The 22534-nt window shown below is 45.8% G+C and overlaps 1 protein-coding gene across 5 annotated transcripts in view; it reads left to right on the top strand.

Moving 5' to 3' along the window:
- The window catches only part of UBE2M (ubiquitin conjugating enzyme E2 M), a 151993-nt gene that overhangs the window by 110489 nt on the left and 18970 nt on the right, over window positions 1-22534 (top strand). For 2 of the 5 annotated variants that reach the window (XM_085616659.1, XM_085616661.1), the window contains exons 3-5: window positions 7631-7669; window positions 8513-8616; window positions 9088-9147. In XM_085616659.1, the coding sequence (XP_085472785.1) occupies window positions 7631-7669; window positions 8513-8616; window positions 9088-9147 (203 nt within the window). Of the gene's footprint in view, window positions 1-7630; window positions 7670-8512; window positions 8632-9087; window positions 9148-22534 lie in introns of all 5 variants that reach the window. The other 3 variants (XM_085616660.1, XM_085616662.1, XR_014966489.1) reach the window with 2 other exon arrangements.

The raw sequence follows: 22534 nt of genomic DNA, 5'->3' as shown, positions 1-22534 counted from the left end.
GTTCAGAAAACTTCATTTGTCCTTTTGTTGTGTGGACAGGAGACTTAATACGCACTGTATCACCAACCATGATCTTATGAGGAATAGTTTTTCTTCCTTTCATCACAATACATTTTTTGTCGTTCCTGGGCCTTCCCCACATTCATCCTAACAAATTCATCAACATCATCCATAACATTCATTTTAACCCATTTTGACATCCACGCTGGACAAATTTTGGGTGAAGGCTTCCTTTCCTGCCTCTTAAGCTCAAAAGATGAAATTCTGGTGCAAGAGTGGGGAGTTGTGCGGTAGAACCAAAGCATGGACTGCACAGCATTTTGTACAACACACTTGCTGGCAATTGCCCACTGCACACAGTCAAAAGCCTATTCATACGTTCTACTAACCCATTAGTTTGGAGATGATATAGAAAATTCTTGTGGTGAACAATACCCCCCGTTTAAGAAAGTTTTGAAACTCAACGCTGACAAATTGTACACCATTATCAGAAATAATGGATGATGGAAAACCTTGGAAGTTGGCTCACCTAAGAACCGAACGTCAGACCACTTAGAGTAATAGTCAATTGCTACAACAGCAAACCTAGAAGAGGCAGGAAGTAAATTGAAAGGACCGATGAGATCGATACCGATTCTTTTCCCCATGGTCTATCTGGGAAATCAACAGGTTGCATGGGAGGGACCCTCACTTTGAGACTTTTCTCTGAACCCCCACAAACCACACACTTATAAATAAGATCATCAACTCCAACGTCCATCTGTGGCCACCAGAAAACCTCTTACTCAGCGTCTAGTTAAAGTCTTACCTAAATGTCCTTCATGTGCACCACACAATCCTTTTTTTTAAACTTTCAGGGTTATCCACCTCTGTCCTCCCATCAGGATGCCATCTCCAACGGTGAGTTCCTCTGAAACTTTAACAAACGTCTGAAGATGATACGTGACATTTTTCTCTTTTGGCCACCCTTCTTTGACATACTTGATGACCTGCACAAGCACATCATCCTTAGCCAACTCTCTCCTCCACTCTGATTCACTTATAGCACACATCTTCCACATGAATGAAGGCAACAAAACAATCATCTTGATCTTCATCTTTTACCAAATAAGTATCAGACTCTGCTACAGGAAATCTTGACAAAAGTCTGCTCTCATCTTCTTAAAACCTGGTAGATCTATCACATCGAAATTGTATTGCAACAATTTCGGTGAGAGTCTCGCAATTCTAGGTGTATGCTCCTTCGTCTTTTCTCCTGAAAGAATAGAAACCAGTGGACTGATAAGTTTGCAACACAAAATGGTTGTCCCAGATATAGGGATAAAACTTCCTGATTGCCCAACAACAGGCTAACAATTCCTTCTCTATAACAGAAAAATTTGTTTCTGACTCTCAGAACCCTGGAGGCAAAACCCAAAGTGTTTTCTGTATCACTATTAACTTGTGATAATAGCTCCCAACCCAAATCCGCTAGCATCAACAGTGATGGTAAATTTTTTGCTTGGATCAAACGGTTTGAGAAATCAATCACCAACCAACTGTGATTTTATCCAATCAAACGCTTCCTGACAGCTGTGTCCCCATTAAAAGGTACATTTTTCTTTAACACGTTAGTAAGGGGTTTAACCTTTGAAGCATAATCCTGTACGAACCTTGAGTAAAATTCACAGAGACCAATGAAAGACTTCAAACCAACCTGATCATCAGGTGCTCTTGCATCAACGATAGCTTGGACTAAATCTGGTCTTGGCTCCACACCATGTTGACACAACATGTCCGAGATACTCTACTTTATCCTTGAGAATTAAACATTTTTCAGTCTTAAGAACCACCCCTTTCTCCTGCATGATACCCAAAACCTGTTTGAATGACTTATGACTCACTCTAGTCTCACCAAAAATCAATCCATCGTCCTGAAAGACTGCAACTACAGTAACACCCTTCAACATCTGACTCATTATTCTTTGAAAAACAGCTGCCGCTGACACTAGGCCAAACGGCATCCTACAGTATTGGTACGAACCAATGGGTGGACACGAATGCTGTTAAATGCTTTGAAGATGGATCCGACACTACCTGGTTATAGGCTGATGCAAGATCTAATTTAGTGAACCATCTGGACCCTTTAGTCATTGCCAACAATTAATTTATTCTTGGAAGAGGATGCCAATCAAACCAGATGTTCTTATTCAGACTGCGAAGATCAACACAAACACGCAAATCACCAGTTTTTTTCTCTCGCAACAACTGAAGGTGAAAGCCATAGTGAATACTCGATGGACTCTATAATCCCCATAGCACATAGCTCATTGAGTTCTTTTTCCAAACTGTCTCTAACGCTAAGAGGCACACCATTTGTGTTTCACAGGGATGGCACCATCCTTTACTCTAATTTCATGCGTGAACCCTATAATTTTGCCCTGGACCCCCACCAAAAACTGTAGGGTGCTCTTTAATAATGCGATCCGTGTAGTCCATGGAATTTACCACACTACCTTGTTCCTTAGTACCAGGTCTGAGGGCCATTTGAAACTATCCTTGGTGGAACCACCCTAAGATAGACAGCCCTTTGATGGCCACATAGACGTTACCCAGAATTTTCCTTCCTTTTGAATTCTAGAATGTCTGTCGGTGAGGTTCCAAACAGCGATCATACCAAGTTTCTAAAAATAACTCTTGAGTAATCATAGCAGTTTTTGCGCCAGAATCTATTTACAAGTTCAGTTTTTTATCTCCCACACCAATTTCAACATAGGATCAACACATGTAGAGGTATCCCCAACAATAACTTGCCCATCGTTCACTACCATAACCATATCTCTTAAATCGTCCTGAATTTCACAGAGTCATTATGTGTATATATTCTGTTACATTCGCAACCCCATCCGTACTGCTCAGATCTGTTTACTTGCCCACGACCAGCATGTTTAGCACTTTGACATATTTTTGCAAAATGTCCAAATTTGTCACAATTTCTGCACATTACATTTTTAGCCGGGCAAAGCTGGTTTCCTTTTGCGCGGGAACCATTCCCACGCCTAAAACACAAGTCAGGATGTTTATTAAAGAATTTTTTTTCTGTACGTGGTATTTGCGTTGCCTTAAAATCTGACTCTAACAACCCAAACTGTCTCACCGTCTTCTTTTCCAACTCATTTACTGACACTTTAGACAGTTCAATGCTCTTTGCTGTGCGGACAGTTTCTTCTAGCGAAGGATTCCCTATAAATAATTTCTGTTGAATCATATTGTCGGTGCACTTGCAGATGTACTGATCCCTAATTAACTAATCTGTAAAACCCTCAAACTGACAGTCTGCGCTTAATTGCCTGAGCGCCGAAATAAGTGTCCACATTTTCTCCTGACACTTGTTCCCTCTTAAAAAAAAATGTATGACAAATAACTGCTAGGCTTGGCTAAACATCAAAACGTAGTTCATGTTTTTTTTTACAGTTTCAAGATATTCATCAATTTCTTCTTCGCCTTGAACTCTTACTAGAGGTGGTAACTGTTTGAAGATTGTTCTGCCCTCAAGGCCAAGACAATGTAACAACAAACATTTCTTCCTTTCTTGGTGTTTTCTTGATGCACCTATTGCTCCCAAATAAGTAGCAAAAACATCATACCATTTTTTCCACACAATAGGTGGATTACTTGGTGTCTCCAGGAAAGATGGTGGAACAGCAACCGATTGCATGCTGTGATACTGACTAAAGTTTAACTTTTTAAATTCGAATTTTCCTAACAATTTTTAACATGAAAATTGATAATACTATAGCTGTCCTACAAGGTGTGCGCGTCACCGCACATAAGACTCACCACACACTGCTGCAAAATAAATTTTTCTTAGCAGTGTGCATATCACTGTGAAATATTCACTCAGGAATGCACAAATGGTAGTCACATCAATGGTGTGCGCATCACCGCGCTGTCAACTCCCATGAATATATTTTTAGGTCTCGCCAGCGTGGGCTGTGCACATGCGCAGTCTCGCTGGCGAGATTTAATGTTTTTAGGTCTTTTCTGTAAAGGGCTTTAAGCCCCGCCCCTCTTTTCCATTGGCCGGTGTCACCGTTTATGCTAAACGGTGGCCAGCCATTGGAAAAGAGCTGGTAGTGACGTTTTCGTTCGGCTTTTTCTGCCGTCCCACTTGGACAGCCTCGCCTGCTTTCCTTCTGAAGTAAAAGGTTTCTTATCTTTATGGGGCTAAACACATGGCCCCATAAAGATAAGAAAAAGAAGGAAAGCAGGCGAGGCTGTCCAAGTGGGACGGCAGAAAAAGCCGTAAACGTCATAGGCTGCCTGGCGAGCGCTCGTTTATGATAGCTAGCTAAGTACTTCTTCAACTGTAGCATCCATGCTGGTAAGAACCGTTTGATCCTTTGTTTTACTGTTGCTAATAGGTTTCTTTTTGTTTGTTAACCAGAATGTACTTCCTGCTCTCTTGTAAACCGCTATAATGTCATTGGGCCAAGTCCGCGTAATATAAAATCACATACTAATAATAAGTAGTAGTAACAGTCCTGAAGAGGCTGTCCTTCTGGGTTCTCGTTTGCTAAGCATATGGCGTGTTTATTGTTTTGTAAACTCTGTACTTGGGCACGTGGGCAAAAAAAATCCTTCAGCACAGCAAACAGCTGCAAATCACTAAGCAAAATCTATAGGGTGTACGGCTGCCTGAAACCGTTAACCTACCGCATATATCAGTTGGGGTGGCAAGTATGCTGGTGGTCCCCTGTTAACTGGATCTCAGACTTTGCGAACAATTTCTCTTGAGAATCAGGATACACTTTTGTGAGTTGGTAATCCAAATTCACTTCTAACTTTACAAATTCACATTTGGGTGATGGGTATTTAGACATTGTTGGTAGAATATCGTCACCCTGGACTAAACCACTGCGATGCCTTACTGGCTAATGAAGACTAAGACAATTAGCTGAACATGAGTATCACTCTATCACATACTTTGTTACGGAGTAATGCTGCCCATAGCAAAGGACGTGGACCAGAATTTGCAGGAATTTAAAATGAAATCTCGAGTACAGCACTGACTTAATACTCCCATATTACTCTACTTATTTTGGCTTACCGCATAAGCGACAATATACTGTTTTGGTGGCCTGAGATAGTTGTGTTCTGCTGACCATTTTGTACAGAAAACATCCATATGGCTGTGTGAATAAAAATTATTAAAGGGAAGATTTTCATTTCGTCACTACTTACACGAACTATCCATAAAATTCAGCCAAATACCAACTGTCCGTTGTTGATCTCTGACGAACTGCATTTACACTTCCGGAACACAAACAGCTTGTCCCATGGCCGAAATACAGCGTGTAAGTTACCTGGCAGTGGGAGGGATTCCAATGTGTAAAGTGGCCTTGGATTGGAGTATTTTCCAGCTTTTACTTTAACATATGTTATGTATCATGTCTGTTGCACTATTTGCAAGCCAATCATTGTCAAAGGTCGAGTGATGCATATGCTCTTGGAGCCAAGTCAGAACCATGGTTCATCTCTGGCTCGGCACTTAGTATGAATTTATTGATTGCACCCCTGCAGCAATAAAAGGTTTGGAACCCAAATAAACTGTAACACAGTAATCCGACTCGATACGCGCAATAACCGGCGCCAATCCTAGCACGCTGCACACTATTTCAACTTGCTAACTAGCTGTGGTGTTAAACATAGAAGGGCTGATGGCCCTTTAAATTTGGCCTTTGATTGGGCCCTGTTGGAAGTAAAAATAAACACGCATTTGCTATACAAAAGTTCTCGTATTTGCGCGCATTTATGCTTTTGGCATTGTAAATGACAATGCCTTTTATTTGTTTTCAATACCAATACGTAAATCAAAAAGTCATTGTCATTTACAGTTCCAATCGCTCAAATTCTCGCAAATGCGAGACATATTGCATTGTAAATGCTTGTTTTATTTGCGATGAAGGACGGCACGACTCCTGGACAATTAGGAACCACGGGCAATGCTAATACTCTGCTAATACCATGCTCTAAAATGGCCGACACGTAGATTACGTAGACAGCCTGCAAAACAGCCAACCACAATTTTAGTTGTCGACCACAATTTTAGTTGCCAACCACCTTCCAAAATGGTCGACTCCAACCTCACGTAGGCTGCGTATCTGAAATGCCTTCCGATGGTGATGCGCAAAGACTAGTGATGAACACCGCTACTGTTTCTTCCGTTGCGAATGCGTCGTAGACTTTAAAAATAACTGATTTCTTTACCTCCGTTAAAGTAATCAGTCATAGACCGCACTGCACCGCAGTTAAACACTGCCTTGAGCGTCTCCTCACCAAATATTTCGGACAACAGTACGGCAGCACAATGAAATGTAAATTCTTCTCTGCTCCTGTAACTGCAGTCTCTTATCGTAACAGTTCAGTAACGAGGGTGCCTTGTGGGTTCTACAGTACCTGACGATCATTGCCAACAAATTTGTAGTAAGTGGGCACAATCTTCTATGTGTTGGAAAAAAGAGTTTATTTATAACAAGCAGGTACTGAGCAGCAGCGTGTTGACACGAAAGCCACCAGCAACTGACAACGTAGCTTAACCTCTTCAGTGCCCCGCCCTTTCCACGCCCTGTGCCGGGCGTTTCATTAGCGGGCGGGGTTCATGACGAGACTATCTCGTCATGGGCACTGAAGGGGTTAAGGTTCTAATGGAATACAGAATACAAACACAGACCAGATTCCATAGCTGACAATGGGCGTCTGAGACATAAACCTAGAGAAAATACTACAAACTCCTATACCTAGGATTGGTAAATAATTTTTTTTTAAAAGGAGCCTCAATTATTGGTTGTGGAGACGCGCACCTATGAAATGGCTTGGAACCCCATCATCTTGCTGCGTGTGTGTGTGTTTTTTAATTTTATTTTTATCTTTATCAGCACTGGCTAGCTGCATTAGCAAAATCAATAATGGTTCCAAAATGTGAGCTCGGTTTGGCTTTTTGCCAATGCTTGTTGTTAACCTTAGAAGTCGTCCCTAGAACGTGTTTTTTGCAAGTCTCTAATGAATATCCACGTTTTTGTTATGAACAGAGCATGATTATTTCCATCAGTGAAGACTTAATAAAAACTTGCTGCATTGGTTAATGAGTTGCCACTATGGATATTCTCTCGCTGAAATGTTTTTTCAGAAGCAAGTAATGCAGAATTATTATTATTTTTTTTAAGCTGATGTTAATGGTAAATAATTGACGAATACTGAGAAGTTAGAAATAAGCTTTACTGGTTTTTATTTTTGTTGTCATCTATTGTAGTATTGGACGCAACCAGTAGTTTGTTCTCCCAGCATGGTTCACAATTCAGTATGTTGTTGAATGCACATGAGCTATCGATACATTTTTCCTGTTCTTCACACTTTGTGGGTTTTTGGTCCTCGCTTGCAAAAGGAAATACCCTGTGCTGGTTTGTAAAAGCAGCACCTTATTATATTCATGTGTCAGAGTGAGAAGCCTTACCTGGAAAACCTGTGGATGTTCTTTATGAATCTCTTTAATCAAACGTTGTGTTTAACTCCTTTGTACTGCAACAGTTGATTTTAACATGCACTTAATTTTTTTATACCCACTCATGTAGCTTGTATTTATATCTTGCAGGGCTTCTACAAAGGAGGGAAGTTTGTTTTTAGTTTTAAGGTGAGATTGACAGCGGTTTCCTTGTTATCGACAAATTGATGCTTTTTATCATTATATACTGCTTATCACTAGATTACCTTGGGCTGCATGGAACGATAACACTTAAGTGGTGGTAGCCCCTTCTACATGGAAACTATATATTCACGGTCTGTGCTAATGTCCCACAAATTGGAACTTTTCCTCATGCGTAACATGCAGTTCCTTACAACCTAGTGACCAACAGTTGTCATTTTTCTCTCCACATTTTTTCTCCTCACCATTAATTGTTTCATACAAACAATATTGTCAAGATTAACTTTACTATAGTGTCATGGTAGATTGCGCAACTCATGCCTATGTTGTACAGTGTTCCAGTTAAAACTGTCCAATTTATAGCTCTACTCTAATAATTGTGTTGTGTTAAACCGACCCTAGATCTAGAATTGATTTTCACAAATCATATCTTAGTTCAGCAGTGGGGAATTAACGAACCATCCCCATTGCCTTTATTACTAATACTGCTAAAATACAGACAAGGAAATCCAAAGCTGAATCCTCGTTGTTCAGTGTTTCAGAGACCTTGAAATATGGACTAACCTGTCTGTGGCAAGATTTCATGTACAAATTGCAAATCCGACATTAACTCCAAATCGGTTAATCTGCCCACGTTATCAAGATATGACTCACTACAGGCTTTTTTTTTTTTGCAGAGTGGACTCCTAACCTACAGATAATTTTTTCTTAGTCCTCTGTGTGAGTTGCATACCTTAATGTTCCCGCAATGCAGAGCCCCTGAGTTAAAAAAATAAAAATATTTGTCCCCTATAAACTGTCTAAATTCACATGTCAATTTTTTGCTTGCAGGTAGGACAGGGCTATCCTCACGACCCTCCAAAGGTGAAGTGTGAAACGATGGTGTACCACCCAAATATAGACCTAGAAGGAAACGTCTGCCTGAACATTCTCAGGTCTGGGAAATACTGGAAAGTGCTGGGTAACGGGATATCGGAAACATGACTTTTATACCAGGTGTTCCTGCCCTTTTTTAGCTTACCAGGACACCTTAATTGTTAGTTTGGACTTGGTTAATATCTTTACTTTTTCTGTATGCTGGCATTGTTGCACCTCATTGCGATGAGGGCTGTATGTCAGATAATGAGGTATTTTTTTTGGTATCAGACAAATGCTCCAATAGAAGTTTATAGAGCGTGATCCTACCTCGAGGCCACCTTTTTGTCAGTCAAAGCATGACTTATTCTGCTGAGGCAAAAGTGTCATCTGTGGTATTATGCATTTCTGAAAGTAGCAAAAGGTAAGTCTGAGAGGTAATGTGCATACAATGCACAGTGGGAGAATGCATGGCTGATCTGATTTATAATGTAGAATTGGATGACTGCTATTGTGTGTGTTCATCTGTGTGTCTCGTTTGCTGTTGCTAGAACCTGCCAGAACCCAATATTATCGAATTTGATGAGATTCTTCCGTGGCAACCCTCCAAGGTAACACTTCCTCCTTCTGGACTTAATTTTTCCTCATGGTGGATGTTTAGAAAAAAAATGTTTGGTGTGGTATTTGCTGCTATTTCATCCAAATGACACTATTACTGTTTGAAAGCAAATGTATCCATTTTGCTTCAGTAGAAACCTATCTGAAAGAAACACATTAGTTATAGATTTCTTACCTTAGAATTACCCCCAAGCATCAAACTGGGTCCGGAAAGTTATTTCGTCATCAGTACCTCTGCACGTCGGAAGGGGGCGTCGGTCGACTCCACGTCCGTTGTTTGCATCATGTCGCTGGGATGACGTCGCAGCAGCTACTTAGACGCTGCCCTCACGCGCATACGTCAGTTCTGTACAAGACATTCCGCGCCAGAAACGCAGAGCCATGCAAGACACTGACCAATGTTTCTTACAGATCTATTGTTACCGAAAGTAAGGAACATTTTCTTATGGATGGCTGATTTCACTTTCTTTAAATATGGTTATTGCCAAATTCAGTAAAGCGAAGTATTCATATGGGGCTTATCTGAAAGAGAGTTATTTACAGATTCCTTACCTTTAGAATTACCCCCAGGCGTCCGACTCCATCTGGCGAATTTTTTCATTAGAAGTACCCCTGCGCGTCGGTAGGTGGCGTCTGTCGACTCATGTCCTTTGTCGGTGTTGTGGTCGCCGAGTTAACGTTGCGGTGCCTACTTAGGTGCTGCCCCTAAGCGCTGACTTCAGTTCTTTCTTTTCCTGCGCCAGCCTACCGCAGATCCGGAGAGAGCTGCCCCTTAGTCACTTTTTGACTATAAACTTTTTTCGACTTTTGTTGACGTCTTTTTTCAAGTCATTGACTCCTGGTGCAGAGGGATATCCCATTGTCGGACTGGCTTCAAGCCTTCTGAGGTCTGTCACAAGCTGATGTCTGTGACAAACCCTCACCTCATGTGCCTCTGGTATCTGGAGAGTAACCACGACCCGAAGTCGTGCTCCGACAGCTGGGCCATGAATCCGCAGTCTTTGTGGTAGCGGTCCCGAAAGCTCTTGGAGGCCTGGCAGTCGGCTCTGTGTCGTTCCCAGTCTTGTTTGAGGGGAAGGTCTCTAGACCGTTCGCGGACCACCATACCTTGTCCATGTCTGCGCACTTCTTGGGCTAGTCTTAGCACAAGAAAAAGGCGAAGCACTGTCACTCTTCTCCTTCTCCCTGTCGGTCAGCTGACGTGGCGCAAGACCCGGAGCATCGTCGTTCCAAGGCTTCGTCTCCAGTGCCTGATTCAGGGAGGACTCCACGCCTCCTGCCGTTTCCGGGAGCCGGGGCGTACCCTGCCAAGCTTCGTACATTCTACGAAGACCTCCACCGCATCTTTGGGCAGCTCGACTCCACTGGTGCGCCTTAGGGCCCTGTGGAGTCGGTCTGGGGCCCTGGGCCTTCGATGCCGGTGGCTCCGGAAGGACCCCGTGGATCCAGGCCTGGAATCTGTTTGACGCCAGTCTACCTTACTTGACCTTCCTTGGCGCCCTTTGGCAGACTGGCTGGAACAACCGGACTGGAGAGAGGATTTGGGTGACGCCAGTGGTCTGGACACTTCCCCAGACCTTGGGATGCTTTCTCCCCCTACCATGGCTACGGAGGAGGGAGCGTCCGATGTGGTGGTATGGTGCCTAGGGCAGCTGGTACCTTGGGCCTGGAGCTCCCTACAGTGGCAGTCAGGACTAATCTCTTGACAAAGATCCTGCAACAACTTCCTCAGAACCCCTCTTGCCCTTTAATGAAGCCCTCACGGACGTCCTTCTGGGCACTTGTTCTAAGCCCAGCACAGGGGCTCCTGTGGAACGGACGATTGCCCACCCCCCACCTCAGGGCAATCCTATTTTCCTCCCCAAGCTGCTTCTTCCTAGGGCGCGTTTCCTTCTGCTCCTCCAGACAGGGAATCCAAGAAGCTGGATCATTTTGGGAAGCGCATGTTCTCTTCCTCTTTCCAGCTTGGAACTGCGGTCCTCGAATACCAAGTGCCTCTTGGGCTGATACTCCCATACAATCTGGGATACGGTTGTGCAAGTGCTGCCTCACTGCCTGGAGAAGGCCGGGGCTGTTCTCTCCCAAGCCATGGCAGATGGGGGAGACCCAGCAAAATTCACGATTTGCTGTGGACTGGATACCACAGACTCACTGGGCAGAATGAATGCCACATCGGTAGCCCTTGGGCACTACGCCTGGTTAAAGACGTCTGGCTTTTTGGGGGGGTGTTCAGGCAGCTTTGCTGGACATGCCCTTAGATGGCCGTTGTCTTTTTGGTGACAAGGCAGACTCTGCACTGGAGTACTTTAAGGATTCTCGAGCTAGGGCCAGATCCTTAGGCCTCGCAGCATCCTCCCGTCCACCACAGCCTGCCTTTCGCCCCTTTCGTGTCTACGGAAAGGGCACCCCACCATGCCCAGTCTAGCCACCGTTCCACGTAAGCTGCCCAGCCTCTGCGTGCCCGCAGACGTGGGATCCAGCGATGCGGGTCTGAGAGCCAGCGGGCGGGCCAGCAGCCTCCAAACCCTCCTAGTCTGACGTTCCAGGTGTATCAGCGGCCAGTGGGTGGCAGGATTCTCCATCACCTAACCCACTGGGAATCCATCACGTCAGACAGGTGGGTTTTGCAGATAGTCTGAAGGAGCTACTCCTTCCCCTTTGATACTACCCCTCCCTCCATACCAACGTCTCTCGAACCCATGTCGGAGGATCATTTGGCGCTTCTCCGCCAGGAAGTTTCAGCTCTCTTGGCCAAAGGAGCTATCAAAAGGGTTCCTGCGCCAGAAGTAGCTTGTAGTTGCTATTCCCGCTACTTTCTGGTGCCCGAGCCGGACAAGGGCCTGCGTCCTATCCTAGACCTCAGGGCCTTCAACCGCTTCCTCCGGAAGAAGTTCAAAATGCTCATGTTGGCTCAGGTCCTGTCGGCCCTCGCCCTGGAGACTGGATGGTGGCGTTTGACTTGGAGGACGCCTATTTCCATATCCCCATCCTGCCAGCCCACAGATGCTACCTACGGTTCACTGTAGGCCATGAGCATTTTCAGTTCACCGTGCTCCCCTTTGGCCTTACCAGTGCCCCTCAGGTGTTCAAGAAAGTGATGGCGGTGGTCTCAGCTCATCTGTGCAGATCGGGGGTTACAGTCTTCCCCCTATCTCCACGACTGGCTGTTAAAGGCGGGCTCGCCCCAGGCTGTTGTCTCCCACCTCCAGACTACAGCGGACCTCCTGTATTCACTGGGGTTCACTATCAACGTGGTGAAGTCACACCTGACTCCCTCTCAGTTGCTCCTTTTCATCGGGGCTGTTCTGGACACAGTGTGGTTTCAGGCCTATCCACCCGAACAGCAAAGTCTGGGATATTTGGGCTATGATACTGATGTCTCGGCCTCTATCCTGGATTTTGGTGAGAATGACCCTGAGGCTGCTGGGCCTCATAGCTTCCTGCATCCTGTGGATCATGCCAGATGGCATATGCAGACTCTGCAGTGGGACCTGAAGTTCCAGTGGACACCGCATCAGGGGTATCTTTCCGACTAGGTCCAGATTTCGGCGGGAACTGCGCAACTGCAGTGGTGGTTAAAAACTATGATCTCTCTCCCTTCCTCAACCAGACCTCACGATGGTGACCGATGCATCACTTCTGGTATGGGGCAGCCACCTGGGAGAGGTGGAGATCAGAGAAGTCTGGTCTCCAGTGGAGATCAGAGAAGTCTGGTCTCCAGCGTAGTCCGTGCTCCATATCAACCTGTCGGAGCTCCGGGCGATTTGCCTGGCACTGAAGGCATTCCTTTCCTCCCTGAAGGGCATGGTGGTGCAGGTGTTCACGCACAACACCACTGCCATGTGGTTCTGCAGCAAAGAGGGCGGGGTGGGGTCGTGGACCCTATGTCAAGAGGCTCTTCGCCTTTGGACATGGCTGGAACATCAGGGTATAACCCTGGTGGTTCAACACCCGGCAGGTTCCCTGAACACCAGGACAGACAAACTCGGCTGTCGGTGCCTGGTGGATCACGAATGGCGTCTTCACTCGGAGGTGGTCCAAGGTCTCTTTCATCAGTGGGGAGAGCCTTGGCTAGATCTGTTCGCCACCGTAGAGAACACGCAATTTCAGCAGTTCTGCGCTTTGGAATTTCCAAAGCAGCACTTGCTCTGCAACTTTTTTCGTTGCGAGTGTAACTGTTGCGTTCTCTACACCTCTCCGCCTGTACCACTTCTGCCCGAGTGCCTTAGATCAAGTGCGACCGGGCCCAAGTCATTCTTGTGGCACCGGACTGGGCACGAAGAGTCTGGTTCCCCAAGCTCCTGAGCATGGCTATCGATCCTACGATCAGACTGCCCCTTCGGGAGGAGCTTTAGTCGCAGCTGCAGCGGACTGTTCTCCCGAACCTGTCCAGCCTCCACCCCCTTGCGTGGAGATTGAACGGCGACAGTTGACAGCTTTTAACCTTCCACCCAAAGCTTTTAATGGCATCTTGACAGCCAGGCGTCACTCAACTAAGACAATATACGTCTGTCGATGGAACAAGTTTGTGGCATGGTGCACAGCAAAGGCTGTTGACCCCCTCTTTCTGAGGTTCTTTTGTTCCTGCTCTCTTTGGCCCAGCAGGATTCGGCTCTGGGCACACTCCAATGCTATCTGGCAGCCATTTCTGCTTATCTTTGTCTACCAGATCAGCCCTCTTTGTTCCAGTTCCCTATTGTAAGTAGGCTCTTAAAATGAATCATTCACCTCTTTCCTCCAGCTCTTTTCATAATACCTCAGTAGGACTTGAGCCTTGTTTTGACTTACCTGATGTGCGCTCCCTTTGAGCCTCTTCACAACTGTCCTCTTAGGCTTCTTACTCTAAAGACTGCCTTTCTTGTTGCCATCACCTCTGCTCGCAGAGTGAATGAGCTTCAGGCTCTTTCTTCTAAGCCCCCTTTCTTCTTTGTGCATCCGGACAAAGTAATGCTTTGAACAAGACCCTCGTTCCTGCCTAAAGTTGTCACACCTTTTCACATCAGACATACTATCACTCTGCCCACCTTTTTCCCACCTCCACACCCTTCCAAATAAGTGGAGAGACTCCACGTCTGGGGATCCGAAACGCTGCCCTTCTACCTTGACCGCACGAAGGAATTCCTTGTGGCCAATTGGCTCCTCATGGCTATGTGGGTGCCAAGGAAGGTCAGGCTGTGCAAAAATGTACCATCTCTCGATGGGTTGTCCTTTGTATAAAGATTTGTTATGCTTTAGCTAAAAAGAAACCAAGTCGGGCTGCAAGCTCATTCCACTAGAGCTTCGTAGTTCCTCCTCCGGGGTTGGTATTTCTGGGGTATCTATTGTAAAGGTAAGGAATCTATAACTAACTGCTAGTCGTTTTGCAGAATGCCTGAAAGATCTAGCCGGGTGGATGACAGATAATTGCCTGAGACTAAATGACAGTAAGACGGAAATATTAATAGTCTGTAACACTCCATCCATCTGGTCATCGGCCTAGTGGCCAGCAAGCTTAGGACAGGTCCCCACCCCTAAGACTGAGGTAAAGAACTTGGGGGTATGGATAGACTCTAGACTATCTTTTGAGACCCAGATCAAGGGAGTTGCAGGCAGGTGTTTCGGAATCCTCCGAGTATTAAGGAAAACCCTAGATATTTTACCTCTGGCGGCAAGAAAAACCCTGACTCATGTGCTTGTTACATCAAGATTAGATTATGGAAATCTGATGTATCTAGGTGCTAACAAAAAAGGACTCCAGAAGCTACAATCCGCAGCGGCCTGACTCTGCCAAGACGGGCACCCTTGAAGAATGCACTGGAGACACTACATTGGTTGCTCATCCAGAAACAAATTACTATTAAGACACTATGCATCGGGCATCACATCTTGCAGGGCAGATGCCCAATGTACCTCAGTGATCTTATGACCCCCTACAAAACAGAACGACAACTGAGATCCACCTGGACCCATTTGGTGAAAGTCCTGAGGATTAGGAAGGCATGAATGGGTGCTCGCTCTTTTGGCTACTTGGCAGCAAAAAATCTGGAACTTCCTACCCTTGTCCCTCCGGGAACAACCATCAGAGAAACTCTTCCGAAAAAAACTAAAAACGTTGCTCTTGTCTAAGGACAAATTCTTGCATTAATCTGTGAGGTAACATTTCCCGAAGTCGCAGTCATTTTTAAATAGCGCAGGGACAAACCAGTGGGTGTAACCAGGCACTCTACAAATGCAGAAAATATCAAAAATAACAAGCTTTCAGATGAACAAGTTACTTACCTTCGGTAACGATGTATCTGTGAGAGAAAAAGGTTAGTTGTAGATTCCTTACCACCCCACCCATTCTCCCTGCTCTGCGAACTGACTTCTAGGGACAGGGACTCCTTTACAGGGCCCTAGTGTGGCTCACCAGTGCTCAGTGTTTTTCATGGCTGTGAGCTTCTAGCGCGGTAAGGCGTGTCAGACCTGACGTCGGCGCTCATGGGCGGCATCTAAGTAGGCATGAAGTCGACACTGACAGTGTAGTTCTAAAGGTAAGGACTCTATAACTAACCTATGTCTCTTACAGATACATTGTTACCGAAGGTAAGGAACTTGCTCTTTACAGTTGTTCGCTATTTGATTATGCCATTGGGCCCATGTAGTGCACCGCTAATGGCACAACTTTCCATGTATAGGCAGATTGTCGCTCATTTATCCTCACTACCCCATTTTAGAGGTTTCACTGAAGTGCACACATACCAGTCTGCAATATAGCTGCATGAACGGCATCCATTCTCGTGCACTTTTTCATTTGTACATGCAATGAGAACATGAAAAGCAAGTCTATCTTCAAAATAGCAGGAAATGAAAGGCCACTCTGTGTGCACATAGTAAGGGTGTGCACACTGCAGTAAAGAACCACATTTTGTATTTCCTACCATTTACTTTGTTTGCAAAGCAGTTGCTGCTGTGCCTAATGAGAGAGAATAGTGGTGAAGCCTTTGTGCCTTTTTAGGAAATTTAGCTCTCTTCCCCTGACCTCGGAGGACCTGTAACCTCCACTTTGGTACTACCATTTAGGATTGCACATTCCCCACCACGTTCTTACTATTCACAGTAGAGTTTTGATCTACTAACATTTTGCTTCAAAACCACCACTTAGAACTGCCTGAGTGTTGTCTGTTGATGCACTATAGGAATGCAGAAGCAAGTCATCAATGTTCAGTATCCTGTTAGAACTAGCGGCCTATTTTCTTCCACCTACCTACTAAAAAGTGTCTGTACCCTGCTCCAGTACCACCATTTCCCTGAGGCAGTTTCACACTTACAGGTGATATTCCCTCCCAGCCCCCCCTGCTTCTCTAACGTGATCTTCATCCAGGCGTTCATCAGTGAGTGATATTACTGCATTTCTGGATGCCCGACTAGGCTTAACCGAGTCAACAGTGGAAATATTCCCTAACTGTAGCAAAATTGTCAGTTCTCTGAAGTCTAGCTGACCGGAGAACGTTACTCTTCCTTCTTGTCATGGATTCTCTGGCTGAATTGATGATCATGTCTGCAGTAAGCAGTATCTGCAGTCTGGAATACTTCTTTATGAAAAGGGTCAGAAGGCAGACGCAATGTGAGAGAATATTGGTACTACATCTACTGTGAAATTCCACGTGGGAAGAGATGATTAATTCTTGAAGTATGTATTCATCTTTGTGGATGATTTACCCCAAGATCCTTTTAAACCCTCCGAAGCTCCCCTAAGACAGAAGACCTGATTTATTGCTATACAAGTGATGTAGATTTTTTTTTTTTACTTGCTGCTATTTTCGTGGTATTTCGATGTACACTTCCTCATAGCTAGTTTATGGGTCTAAAGCCTGATTCCCAACAAAAAATATAGCTTTCACACCCTTTTTGGATCTTGGGAATGTAAGGTAAGTGGTTTATTGGTGAAGGCGGAAGGCTGATACTAACGGTGATAAGCAGGGAGTAACAAAAGGAACACTTGAACCTTCACCATAGATTGTCAAAAAGAGTTTTGACTATTCGTTTTTTATTTTTTTTGGTTCACGCACCCAGCACCCTTCCAGTGGTCCTCATGTTAGCGAGAATATCTGACTTTCCCCAATTTAGTTCAAATAGGGAAAAGGCACCATGTCTGATTATTTCTCAAATGATTGTAGCTAGAGTAAACTTGGGTGTTTAAGAAAGCAAAATATCTCCTGCCTACATAAAAATCTGTAGTCCACCCTTCATCTAATAGATGTTAGAAAGAGCAAGGGGGTGCAGGAATCCCGGTTCATGGTGCCGCACACTTTAAGAGGCTGATCATATAACATTCTAAGCTTGGCTTACATTGTAAATGTGGCCATTCTGGGGAGTCAAGGACTTTATTGGTATCTAACATAAAATTTGCCTCTAGCCTCAGTCGAAGAACAGCAGATACGCCTGGTTTTGTTGCGGTTTCAAATGTGGTGCACAGGGTCCCTGCCATCCAGGTCCCCTTTGCCAGTGTTCCTTCCCTAAAAATAAACCTCCCAACTGGTACTTCTGACTCTATAAACCCCTAGTAAATGGTACCCTGGGTACCTAGGGCCTGGAAGCTGAGGAGGGTCCCTTGGGGCACCCCTCACTGGGACAATGCCACTTCCCTAGCAGCTTGCATTCCCCTGTGAAGGCAAAAAAAACAGTCGACATGGCCCCCTGCCTGGGTGCCATGCCAGCTGGCACTGCCTGACAGTATAGGTAAATCACCCCTCTAGCAGGCCTCACAGCCCTGAGTCAGGGTGTACTATCCTCCAGGTGAGGGCATATCTGCATGAGCAGATGAGCCCCTACAATATTGGGCCCCATTTCCCAATATTGTAAGTGCCAGTTAAGCCATATGGGCTGGGAACAAAACAACTAGAGTTCCACAGCACCATGATTGCTTTACTGAATATAGCAGTGCTTAATACCAAACTACTCCTTACAATAAATCCATACTGATGCAAGTGTCGATTTATTGTACCATGTACCCTGAGGGCTCCTCAGAGGTGCCCCCTGAATCCTTACCAACCCTGGTGTGGTCACTGACCGGCTGTAGGCAGCGACCACCACCAGGCATGTTACTGGACCCCTGGGTAGAGAGCCCCTGGTCTCTGGGACCAGAAACCATGCACATCCTGGGCAGAGGCGTTGTGCCTCCTCCCACAGGATGGGCCAGTGCTCGAAGAGAAGAAGCTTCAAAGGCTTTCCACCTTTGTAATGTGACCCCCAGTCTCTGCTTCTAGCAGCAGATGGCAGCCCCTGGTTTTCACCCCCACTTTGGGCAGGATAATCGGCAGAAAAATAAAAAGAAATGTGTGCCCACCTCTGTCAACCCCACCTCTAGGGTGGGGTAAGCGAGGTGTAGTAAAACGTTCAGTCCCCACCATCTTGAAGATGGGGGGGGGATAAGGGGGACCCTCCAATAAGGGCTAGGCTTATGTCCCCTCCCACAGGAGGGTGGCAACCCCAGGTAAGGTATCGATTGGCCTTACCTGCTACTCCCCTAAAACACCTCCTAAATTTAGTATTTAGGTGGCTCCCCCAGACCTGGCCCTCAGATCTGCGAGGGTCTAAGAAGAGAGAAGACACCCTGCAGCAGAGGCCAGAAGACAACTGCCTTGGCCCCCAACCCTACCGGTCTGTCTCCAGCTTCGATGACCCTGCGACCTTTCTTGCAACAACAACCTCCAAAACCCTGGGAGGAATGTTGCCTTCAATAAAGACTCCAATCTCCCGAGGACAGCGGACCTGTCCAGAAGAAACCGACTCAAGATTCTGGATCCAGGCAGATCTTCGTCCCCAGCCCACTCTGCAACCGACACCCACGGACCCAGTCTGAGTGGCTCACCTGTGCAGTGAAGTCTCCCTGGCGATCCTGACCTCATGTCCAGCGTTGGCTGACCTCTCCTGCCCTCCACGATGGCACCTGCAGTGTGAATCCAGAGGCTCTCCCTGACCGGCTCTGGTAAGAAGAGTCCGATGTCCAAAGGCACTCCTGCACCCGAAGCCCCTAGGCCTTGGTGAAGTGAACCAACGGTGCCCCTATGACCCCCTACATTCCAACTTACCTCTGCTGTCGCTGGTCTTCCTCCTGCAACCTTTGGTGCCACACCTGCAGCCTCTTTACCATCAAGTAGATCCCAATTGAAAAGTATTGGGTGCCCAAAGTCGAATATGCACCCAGACGCCCCTGTGCCGCTGGTGGTGTTTTTGGTGCTGCTTTGTGTCCCCCTTCCTCTGCTTAACCTAACCCGGAAGGCTTGGTTTCTGCAACTGATGTACTTACCTGCAAGCAGTGTTGCTTCAGGCACCCCCTGTCTCCATTGGAATGCATTGGGTCAAACTCCAATTTTGACGTCTGCACCAGGCTGCCCCTGTGCCGTTGCAGTTTCGGTACTTACCTGACGTCTAGCCCTTGTTGACTTTTAGCTTCGAGCACAGATTGTAAGTTGAACACACACCTTTATAACCGCAATATTGTTTTCATCTTAGGATAACACTAGACTGTGTGAAAAAGTTTTTCATTAAAAACTTACGTTTCCGATTACAAAGACCTGGGTCACTATTTTTCTAAAATTGGTCTAGATCTCCTTCTTGAGTTGAGCGTAAATTATTGATCACTGTTGTGCCATAATTTTCTTACACTCCTTTGTGTTAGGCCTAAGGCAGCTCGCCCACATTGCCACTAATAGAGCACTTTGGGTTTTGCGCTGAGCCCTGTACACTTTAGGGGGAACTCGCTCACGGACGTTGTCTCTGGAAGCTCAAGCTCTCCGACATTGGCTTCTGGCACGGAACCCATCAATCACAGCGGTACACCTGCCGGGAGAACAGAACGTGAGAGCGGATGCCCTCAGTCGACACTTCGAAGACCGAAAGAGACTGGGTGCTCAACGACGAGGTCGTCAGACATTTTCCAGGCTTGGGGTCGTCCCAGCATCGACCTCTTCACGGACAACGAAAATACAAAATGCCGAGACTTCGCCTCAAGGTTCTACCGGCCAGGGTCGAAGGGGAATGCCCTTTTGATCGACTGGTCAGGGGCATTTGTGTACGCTTTTCCACCCCTTCCTCTTGTCCCGGAGGTGGTGACCAAGCTGTCTCATTCGCACACTAGAAGGATCCTGATTGCCCCGGACTGGCCGAGACAATGGTGGTACTTGGACCTTCTGCACCTGTCAGAATGCCCTCACAGGAGGCTGCCATGCAGGCCGAACCTGCTGTCCAAGATGAACTGGAGGATTCATCACCCTAACCTTCCCTCACTGAACTTGGCAGCATGGCTCCTGAGGTCCTCCATTATGGCTATTTAGGACTACCACAAGACTGCATGTCCATCTTAAAAGTAGCAAGGAGGCCGTCCACTAAACACTCATATGCGTGCAAGTGGAAACGTTTTTATATGTGGTGCGTTCGAAAACAATTGTAACCCAACCAAAGGGCAGGAGGAGGTCATTTTACCATACCTGCTCTACCTGGCTAAAGCAGGCTTGAAGTTTCCTTCCATTAAGGTGCACTTAGCAGCCATCACTGCATATAGGCACTCTCCTTCTCAGCCTTCTTTCTTTCAGTTACAGGTTGTGAAATACTTCTTACAGGGTCTGAAAAAGGTCTACCTTCCGGTCCGGCCTCCTTCACCACCCTTGGATCTGAACCTGGTGCTATCGAAGTTGATGGGGCCAACCTTTCGAACCTATCCACAAAGCAGCCTTGCAACACCTCACTTGAATGGCGGCTTTCTTGGTAGCGATCACCTCACCTCGCAGAATGAGAGAAATGCCGGCCCTCATCCCTAAGGAACCTTATACTGTTTTCCATCTTAAATTGGGTGGTATTGAGGACTCGTCCCTCCTTCCTTCCGAAGGTGGTGTCAAATTTCCATGTGAATCGGACCATATCTCTACCAACCTTTTTCCCTAATCGCTCCACTCCAGCTGAGAGGGCTTTACACTCGCTTGACCTAAAGAGTTTTAAAATTCTACCTGGATAGGTCCAAGTCCATGAGAAAATCTGATCAACTATTTGTTAACTATGGGTCGATCAGAGCAGGTTTTCCAGCTTCAAAGCGGTCCATCTCCAGATGGATAGTTTCAAGCATCAAGTTAGCTTATCAATTAGCACAAAGGCCCCTTGGGCCTACTCCCAAGGCGCATTCCACGAGAGGAAAAGCGGCTACGACTGCTTTTCTTCATAACATGTCTATATCTGAGATCTGTAAGGTGGCAACTTGGAGCTCCGTCCATACATTTACAAGGCACTATTGTCTAGATTCAGACACCAGAGCCGACACCCAAGTAGGCCAGACCTCCTTGAGGAATCTGTTCAACATTTGATTGCAGCTGTTTGTTGTATGTTGGGTCATTCTCTCTCTCATTTGCCTGCAGGTGGAAGGTGGGCTTGCTATTCTATTCAGTGCTTATGACTATTGATGAGGATCCCCCGGAAGAGAAGGATAAGTTACTTACCTGTAAATCTAGTTCTGTTCCAGGGGTATCCTCATCAGTCATAAGAAACCCGCCATCCTCCCCAGACAAATGAGATTACTTCATTATTTAATGATATCTTTGTGCCCTGATCTTCAGGGTTATGCAAAGAACAACTGACCTAACTATCACCCTTGAGGCATGATGGGAAGCTAGGGGTCATGGATGCCTTAAAGGCACGGTGCCAGTTTAGCATGCAAATGCTTTCATTTTCTATGCTATTGGTTTACAATGCAGCCTGTAGGCTAAAAATGTCTGCTTTATTTGCACTTTTTTCATTAGGTTTACTCATTAAAAACATGGTTCAAGTGCTACTTGCTCTCCTGTGTTTTTATACATGTAGTATTGGTTTGCAGAAGCAGTTTATTTGTTGTTACATTGTTTAGCCTCCTAGATGGGGGCGGCATTGGTATGAGAAATATATATGTGTATATATATTTATATAGCTGTATATATGTTTTTCATATATAATTTTTATTCTTTCCGGGGTCCCCGCACATGGGTGGGAATATTCAGTGCTTATGACTTTGAGGATACTCCTGGAAGAGAACTAGGATTACAGGTAAGTAACTTATCCTTATTGACGCCTCTGGGAAAAGGGTAGCTTCTCAAGCAGCCAATTTCTGGCGCGTCTCCAACACTTAGGCACTGTTAGCGCGATACGACCTTGCTCACTGGGATGAAATGTAACAACTGATCCAAATCAAAAGCACAAGATCTGGTTCATGAAGGGCAACCTATTGCTAACAATCAAATAAGATGCTCTCTAGATGCTACAGACACTGCTGCTAGAATTATAAATACTAGTGTCCTTTTAAGAAGGCATGCCTGGCTCCGTATATCTGGTTTTAAACCTGAGGTTCAAACCTCTGTTTTAAATACCCAATTCGATAAGGAACATCTATTTGGCCCG

The sequence above is a fragment of the Triturus cristatus genome, chromosome 7 (assembly GCF_964204655.1).
Source record: "Triturus cristatus chromosome 7, aTriCri1.1, whole genome shotgun sequence".
Taxonomy (NCBI): Eukaryota; Metazoa; Chordata; class Amphibia; order Caudata; family Salamandridae; genus Triturus; species Triturus cristatus.
Note: the sequence above shows the minus strand (reverse complement) of the source record. Positions and strands in the feature narration are given on the sequence as shown.